Source organism: Dunckerocampus dactyliophorus, chromosome 8, assembly GCF_027744805.1.
Source record: "Dunckerocampus dactyliophorus isolate RoL2022-P2 chromosome 8, RoL_Ddac_1.1, whole genome shotgun sequence".
Taxonomy (NCBI): Eukaryota; Metazoa; Chordata; class Actinopteri; order Syngnathiformes; family Syngnathidae; genus Dunckerocampus; species Dunckerocampus dactyliophorus.
The window spans coordinates 24,598,899-24,607,709 of record NC_072826.1 but is presented as its reverse complement, the minus strand read 5'-3'; the positions used below and the strand labels follow the sequence as shown (position 1 = coordinate 24,607,709).

Sequence of the window (8,811 nt, the reverse complement as noted above, 5' to 3'; positions counted from 1 at the left end):
ACATTGGGTATTATTCCTTATCAGGAAGTCTTACACTGTGATAATGCACCATTTTGTGCTGTTTTGTTTATATTTACTTTAAGCGTTGACTGTTGGGATAAAGGCACTGCTGCTCCTCCAGCGGGAGTTTTTTTTCTCAGTTGGGAAAACTAAACCGGATGGTTGTGTTTGAGGTGCGCAGGCAAATTGCTCGTTTTCCACTTGTTCATCGTCACTACTTACCAACAAATGGCACATATCAGTTTGTCTGTGTTCATGTGCTCACCCTGTTCATTCTGTTTAAAAGTGAAATATTCCCACACTGGGGCTGTGGCATTTGGCTTAGAAACCATCGCTTTCGTGCCTTCATTGATTTTCAAGTTAGTGCATGATGCTAATTTGTGCTCACGCTAACATGGCGGACTTCTCTGTGTATCAACTCACGAGCAGCCCCACCTCCACTTGCTGGGACAAAGAGGCTGAATGTCTTAGGTTCACTCTCTCTGTTCATTCCAATAGAGAACCAACACGCCCAGAAAAATGCAGAGTAACCCTTTTGTCATCCAGCCTGCATGGTAAAGAGGGAGGAGAGACAGAAAACAAACACGCATGCACATGTCAATTTATCATGGCCGGCAAAATTATTTACTTCATTTTTATTTATCATTTGATTAATCGATTTGATTATCGTGACAAGCCTACTGCAGATTTTTCCATTTTTGTTGTGTGTTTTTTTTAAATTTTCATGTTGATTTATATTTTTAGAATGTGCCACAGGGGCTTCATGGTGGCCAAGTGGTTAGCATGTTGGTCACACAGTCAGGAGATCGGGAAGACCTGGGTTTGAATCTCCGTTGGGCATCGCTGTGTGGAGTTTGCATGTTCGTGGGTTTTCTCCGGGTACTCCGGTTTCCTCCAAAAAACATCCATGTTAGGTTAATTGGTGACTCTAAATTGTCCACAGTTCTGAATGTCAATTATTGTTTTTGTGCCCTGTGATTGGCTGGCGACCAGTCCAGGGTGTACCCCGCCTCTCACCCAAAGTCAGCTGAGATAGGCTCCATACCGCCATACCTCCGTGACTCTAATTTGGATAAGCGGCATAGAAAATGTATGGGATGGAATGTGCCACTGGCCGCAAATGGCCCCCGGACCGCACTTTGGACACCCTTGGTTTAATGCAGTAGTTCTCAGTTATTTTCTTTCATGCCCCCACTGGAAGACAGAAATGCTTTCACATCCCCTGCCCCGAATTTGAAATACTACTGAGAAACTGAGAATATCTATTTATCTGCTCTGCAGTCTGTACTCTGTACAAACTGAACTGGAAACCAGCAAAATGCAACAAAACGGAGAGCAGTGAAGCGTACAAGCATATTCAAGAGTGAATTTGTATGTTAAGTGCGACAAATTCATACATGTTTGCAGGTCTGCACTAATATTGAAAGGCCTTCCTGCCTCTTGGGACCTCCTAGGGGGTCCGCCCCAGTATTTAAGAAGCACTGGTTTAATGCTTCATTTTATTCAATATGCAAATATAAAATATATGGTTGTTCTCATTCTTAGCTCAAGGACTAATATTTTCTGCATTTTACTGCTGTATTGTACATTTCATTAATGTATTTTTATTGTAAAGTGCCTTTGAGTTTTTAGAAAAGCCCTTCCAAAGAAACTTTATTGTTTTTGTTACTACTACTTAGTGTCAGATCGATACACAATATGCAGGATCGCCCAGTCCTGCTTTATTTCAACTGTACTGAATATGTGGCCTCTGATTGGCTGCAATTGAGGATTCCGCGTTCTGATTTGCTGTATTCCCTCTCACTTTGTGCATTCTGAGTTGTGATTGGCTGACACTGAACTGCATCCTGCTCGCACAGCTCCGAGGACCAGGAGTAGGCGGGCGCGGCAGAGGAAGCAAGGGAGGAGGGGGGAGGCAGCGGGAAAGCGTCATATCACAACACGAGGGGGTGTGCATGTGAAATATAATTTTTCCTCATGCGGAAGAGATGTTGATGCCACACGACGACATGTTTGCAGGACGCCAAGTGGCAGCTGGGACCAGCTAGTCGTGACTGTTTTTCTTGCGAACGTCCTGCTCTTCAGGCTGCGAATTGTGTCACCTTTCCTCCGGGTCAAAGCAGCACCTGCACCGGCATGCCCGTCCACGACACTGACAGCATCCTCAGCTACCAGGTACCAAACCGGCTCCAGTTGCACTGTGCATCCTACATGTATGCGTGTTGATGTAAAGACTGACTCAGCAGCCTGTGCATTATACCTCGTATTCAAAAAAAAAACTTTTTAAATGCAGTACATGTTTAAATGCTTTAAATCCCAACAAATGATGCACATGTTGAGTAGGAGCTTGCTCAGCTGCAGTATGATGGAGGCTTGTTGACATTATTGCACGTGCAGCCAGCCATCACATTGTGAACGCACTGTGACGTCATTGATTGGAAATTATGTATGCATAGACACATTGAACATTGCCCCCTCACCCCCCTACACACATACACTTGAGTGGCTTGGGAGTTGTGTTATTCCCAAAATACCCTCAAATGACCTTGACACCATCCCCTCCATTATTGGTCGGTAGGGCAGCAGGAAGGGGAAGTAGGGCTTCCAAGGCGTACTGCACCAGGCCCGTGACAGGCAGTGATGATGCTGATGCAAGGGGAAGGATGCAGAGAGGACACAGGATGGGACGTGGAGCAAACATGTTTGGTGCTTTGTCACGGCTGCAGGGACTCGTGTGGACTCGAGTGGCGTGTGTGATTAATGATATTATGCGAGGGCCTGAAGGCATAAAGCACACTCATGACTGTTTATTTTCTTTCAGATCAGGTGAACTCACTTGGCGTCCCAAGTAAAGCCTGAGCAGTTATATACAAAAATTCTTTGTATTAAATTTCATATACTGTATTTCAAGACAGCTCTATTCAGTTGGTGGCCCGTGGGAGAAATCCGGCACTTAAATAACATCATAACTGTCCACATGTTCAGTTTTTTGGCAGCAGCTTGCTAAAAAGAGCAGAAAACCCTTGTCATATAAAATATCAGTGACTTGTGTGACTTCTATGTCTTTTGGCCATAGCAAGCGTATCCCATCAGGGATTTGTCTTAGTTTTTACACCGGATGCCCTTCTGGGCTTAGGACCAGCACTGGAGAGTGTTTTTGCAATACCTTCCTAAAAATAGAAGAGCACTCCTGTCATATGGAAGATCTTTGTCTAGTGTTTTTGCAGTAGGTGCCTAATAACAGCAGAGCGCTCCTGTAATATAAAGGATCTTTGACTTACATTTTTGGCCAATAGGTACCTAAAAACAGCAGAGTGTTCCTATCATATGGAGGATTGGTGATGAGCATTGTTGCAGTGGATCTTAAAAACAGAAAAGTGCTCCTGTCATATAAAGCAGTGGTCCCCAACCCCTGGGCCGTTTGTCATTTGGTCCCGGGCCACACAGAAAAAAAAATAATCCATTTCCATTTCCATTATTTAATTTTTTAAAAATGTTTTATTTTGAAAAGTGGCCGGATTCTCTCTGTTACATCCGTCTCACTTGATGCATGTCCATTGTGCGTGTGCTAACTTTCTCTCGCCGCACAGATAGACTACTACTGTATTTTAGCATTTTTCTTTCACCTCATATTTGGTCTCAAATGCTGATACTATGTGGGAATGCATAAAGGTACGTTTTGATGACTTATTGAGTGCTAATGTGCACATTTGTCTCAAGTTAATTCATGCCAGCGCACTGCCTTTTACCACACACGTCAAACAGGATGTAATAATCTCTCTGGAAAACTTGGCTGGAACTTCAACTGGTGGATGGTGGGTCGGCATACATTTTGTGCTTTTAATTTGATGTTATTCATGTCTTAGTTTTACACAATACATAATAAATAAGATAAATTATATCACTATAATGTATGAACGTATGTAGCTGTGTGCTCTTGTCATATAGAGAATCTTTGACATGCGTTTTTGCAGTGAATCCTGAGCGCTCCTGTCATATGCAGTCGGGGATCTTTGATTGGTGCTGTTGCAGTCGATTAATAAAAACATTAAATTTTGACAAGCATTTTTGACAGCAGATTCCTTAAAAACAGGAGAGGGCTCCTGCTGTATAGAGGATCTTTGACCATTATTTTTCCAGTATGTACCTAAAAACATCAACAAGTGGTCCTGTCATACAGAGCAGGGGTGTCCAAACTTTTCTTACTAAAAAAAATTTAAGGCAATCGAAGGCAAATGTAGGTCAATATATGCTCAGCTATTTAAACAAAACATCCTCGTCCACATCTAATTAGTATTAATATACGGTAGCTCATGAATAATTACTCTATTTTATGTTTACTTTATGCTGAAGGTCAATAAAAAAAAATAGCTGCAGTTCAAGCATTGTGCGTCATAGGAAGAAGAAGCATATTTGATTCAAGATTCAAGAGAGTTTTATTGTCATGTGCATGGTAAAACAGCAGTAATACCATGCAATGAAAATCTTATTCTGTTCATTCCCCCAAGAAAAGAAAGAAAACACAAGAAAGAATAAGAACATAAGAAACATAAACATTAAGCAGCAACAAAAAGAAGAGACATTCATTTGGTAACGTCTGCGGCATTCCTGACTCCTGGGAAGTAAGTATGGGGTATCAGATCAGCTAATTCAGGCTGTTCGTTCCCTGTATGACCGGTGTTAGAGTTTGGTTTGCGTTGCATAGCAATAAGTCTGACCAGTTTCCAGTGAGGGTTGGACTCCCCATTGTCACCGATTCTGTTCATTACTTTTTTGGACAGAATTTGTAGGTGCAGACAGGGTGTTAAGGAATTCCGGTTTGGTGGCTGCAGATTGGGTCTCTGCTTTTTTCAGATAATGTGGTCCTGCTGCCTTCATCGAGCCTTGACCTTCGACTGTCACTGGATCGGTTTGCAACCAAGTGTGAAACGGCCGGGATGAGAATCAGCACCTCCAAGTTTGAGTCAATGGTTCTTTCCCGGAAAAGGGTGGAGTGCCATCTGTGGGTTGGGGATGAGATCCTGCACCAAGTGGAGGAGTTTCGGGGTCTTGTTCCCCCGTGAAGGAAGGATGGAATGTGAGATTGACAGGCAAATTGGTGCGGCATCTGCAGTGATATAGACTCTGGACTCTGCAGAGAGCTGAGCCGAAAGGAAAAGCTCTCAATTTACTGGTCGATCTACGTTCCTACACTCACCTATGGTCATGAGCTTTGGGTATTGGGTATAAGATCGCGGTTACAGGCAGCCTAAATGAGTTTTCTCTGTGGGGTGGCTGGGCTCTCCTTTAGAGATTAGGTCAGAAGCGCTGTCATCCGGGAGAAACTCGGAATGGAACCGCTGCTCATTCGCATTGAGAGGAGCCAGATGAGATGGCGTGGGCATCTAGGCAGGATGCCTCCCGGACGCCTCCCTGGGTAGGTGTTCAGGGCACGTCCGACCGGTAGAAAGCCGCAGGGAAGACCCAGGACAAATTGGAGAGACTATGTCTCTCAACTGGCCTGGGAACGCCAACTGGCCAACTGGCCAACGGGATCTGCCGGGAGGATCTGGACGTAGGGACGTCTGGGCTTCCCTGCTTGAAGCCCAGACGTCCCTGCTCCTCGAAGATGGATGGATGGACCTGAATATAAGACCACCGGAAATATAAGACAATCCCTCTTTTTCTAAACCTGTTTTTGGACAATATTTTTAGGGTGAAATGAAAACAAAAGCGAGCGAGGGTGACCAGATAGTGCCAAATCATAAATAAATAAATGAATACAATCTTTCGGAGGCGGTCCAAATGCAACCACAAATAATACACAAATAAGTGAATGTATGGGAAACCCTGGCAGTAAAATAAGAAAAAATAAGATCTGAAATTACAGTTTGATGTTTTCTAGTTGCTTATAGAATATTAACTGTGAGTGTATGAGGTAGATGGCTATGATAAATTGACGTAGGACATTAACATCGTAAATTTGTTGCAGTTTTAATTATTTAGACTATCACAGCTCTTTCTTAATTAGCTGGCTGGCATCCTTCCCAAAAAGCTTTCATTTTAATCACTTTGGTGACAAGTGGGATCAATGTCTTCTATTTGGTCATTGGAATTAGAAGGAAGCAACATTGCTGCTAATTACATGTCATAGTTTAATGAGCTACTTTCTCACCTGCAGTTTGGCATCCATCCATCCCTTGTCAGGCTGTTCCTGCAGCAATCAGCGCCAAGTGGTGGGTCACATAGCTACAGGTAGTTGGAATAGAAATGCTGCATTTGACTTAAGTTTCAAAGCAGTTCAAAATGTTTTTCATGTTTAATTAATTTTAAAAAATCATGATTTATGTCACTTACACTGCATTACGTTTAGTACCAAAGGCTCAGGGGTTCCAAGCATGCAAATAGTTTCCCCGATCATTATATTATGGGACCGGGCACCAACCTAACAGGACCATTTTTAATTTCTGTATAACCAACCACAAATAAATTTGGACCACCACAAATAGATTCGGCGCTACCTGTTCGCCATCGCACATAAACACATATAATGGGCCTGTGGGACTGTGAATGTAACTTGTCGTTGATTTTGAACACACCTCATACACACCTGGTATGCTGGAAGCAGAATGGATCAATGTCGCCAACTTACAAACTTTTTTTCTACATTTAGGGAGTATTCAGACCTTTCTAGATTCTGTTTTAAAAAAAAAAGACTTTTTCTGGTCTTACTGGACACTTTGAAGACTCTGACATGAAAGCACATAAAGTAATTCCTTGTTTATATCGCGGTTCATTTCTTCCAGACCTGACTGTGATAAGTGAGTTTCCACAAAGTAGGATTGTAAACTTGTTTACAACCTTCTAAATGTGGGTTTTAACATTATTAGAGCCCTCTAAACATGAGATAACACCCCATAGTCATCTATACACTACTATTACCCAATATAGAAGAGAAAATAAGACATATAATACATAAATAAGACATAATGTAGACTCACTCGTTAGCATTGGGAGAGTTTCTTGTTCTTTTTTTTTACTTCCTGCCCTGTACAGTACTTCCTGCAGTTATCACTGTAACATAACCTAACATTACCATCATTAACCACTGTAACATTAACATTACCTCGTGAAATGTGTACTTTGTCAGCCAAAGTTATTATATATTTTGTAGTACGGTTGTACTTGCCAAGGTCCGTGGGTCGATCACAGCTTTTGTCATGACTCATTGTTAAAGCAATGGGAACCAAAGGCACTATTTCCCAGTGTGAAATGTACTCTAACTTCTTTAATACTTGGGGTAGAGAAGTGAATGAGATGTCAAATTAAAGTTCAAGTCATGTTTTATCAGATACACTTAATCACGGACCTGATTTGACATATTTCAAAATGTATTTATGTTGAAAAACAACAGTAAAAGTAGCAGGTAAACCTACTGTTAATTCAACGTGAAGAGATGTTGGTTGCACTTCATTTTTATATTAATATTGTATTATTTTAATGTTGAAAAACAAAAGCACAAGTGCAGGTAAAAGCAGGTAAAAGGTAAAGTTACTGAGTTGTATTGTATAGTTCTAAATGAACCAATATCGTCCTTCAATCTTATCGGCAACCACAAATCGTGATACGAATCGAATCGTTATTAGAACAAATTGTTACACCAACGTATGCATGTTTGTTGTGTGGGAAAACACTGAATTGCATGTAATTGATCTTTCAAGAAATCAAGTAATCTCTAACACTTCTTCAGTTCTCATTGACTGTTTCAAAACGTCCAGTAGCCACAAAATCAAATGAAGCTGCTTGATACGATCCTTGTAGAAGTAAAACAATTAGAAGTGGAAGGCTGGAGAGGCAGAATGGAACATGAGGCATTGAGCGAGGTGTGTACAGGATGACTCATGCTGCCTGTGGGCTCAAACGCCTTTCCTGTCTCGCCATTACATCCCGTCACGTATTGATGAGCGGCCACTGTCACATGTGTCTCTAGCCGTGCACTGATGTTAAGCACTGTGTGTGTGTGTGTGTGTGTGTATGTGACACAGAGACCACCCTGGCTGTCTCTCTCGTTCGCTCTCAGACACAATCCTCAGTCTGGAAGTGACAAGTCCAGTTGTTTGAGTCAGGCTCTGTGTCCCTGCTGTCAACTCAGGGTGCTTCTACGAGTGCAGCAGGAGTGGAAGGAGTCCATGTTGTCTTCAAACATGCTCGACAAGTGTTTCATTACACTCTGTTGGTGGACTGTTAGGGCAGTTTTGGCAATGCTCCATACAGCGGTGGTTCTCCACTCTCAAAATTTTAGAGGTGTTCGAAGTCACCATGTAAATTGCTAATGGTAATCGCTAGCGGGTATATGGGATTTTTAATGTAAAGATTTTAAAAAATGTTGAATGTCACAGAGAAACTAGATCAGGGGTGTCCAAAGTGTGGTCTGGGGCCCATTTGCAGCCCACGGCTGTTTTTTTATTGGCCCACAGCACATTCTAAACAATTATTTAACATGAAAATTTAACTGAAATAAAACACAACAACAAATATTGAAAAATCAGCAGTAGTTTTACAAAAAGTATGTCAAAATATTAAGAGAAAAAAGTTGTAATTTCAGTTTTCACGTCGTAATATTTTGAGGAACAATGACGCCATTTTAGTAGCATAGGGTTGAAATATTAAAGAAAAATATGTTAATATGTCATTATGAGAAACAAAGAAAACAAAACAAGGTTGTGATTTTTGTAAAATTTGGTTGGGTAAAAAGTTATAATAATGTGAGAATAAAGTAGGGCTATCAAATTATTAAAAATTTTAATCAAATTAATCTGAGTTTTCTAATTA

At 41.5% G+C, this 8,811-nt stretch overlaps 1 protein-coding gene across 2 annotated transcripts in view; it reads left to right on the top strand.

The window, feature by feature from the left end:
- Positions 1–1,909: 1,909 nt before the first annotated feature.
- The window catches only part of slc4a8 (solute carrier family 4 member 8), a 66,646-nt gene continuing 59,744 nt past the window's right edge, over positions 1,910–8,811 (top strand). For both annotated transcript variants that reach the window (XM_054783620.1, XM_054783619.1), the window contains exon 1: positions 1,910–2,175. In XM_054783620.1, the coding sequence (XP_054639595.1) occupies positions 2,137–2,175 (39 nt within the window). In that variant the 5' untranslated portion in view covers positions 1,910–2,136. The remainder of the gene's footprint in view (positions 2,176–8,811) is intronic.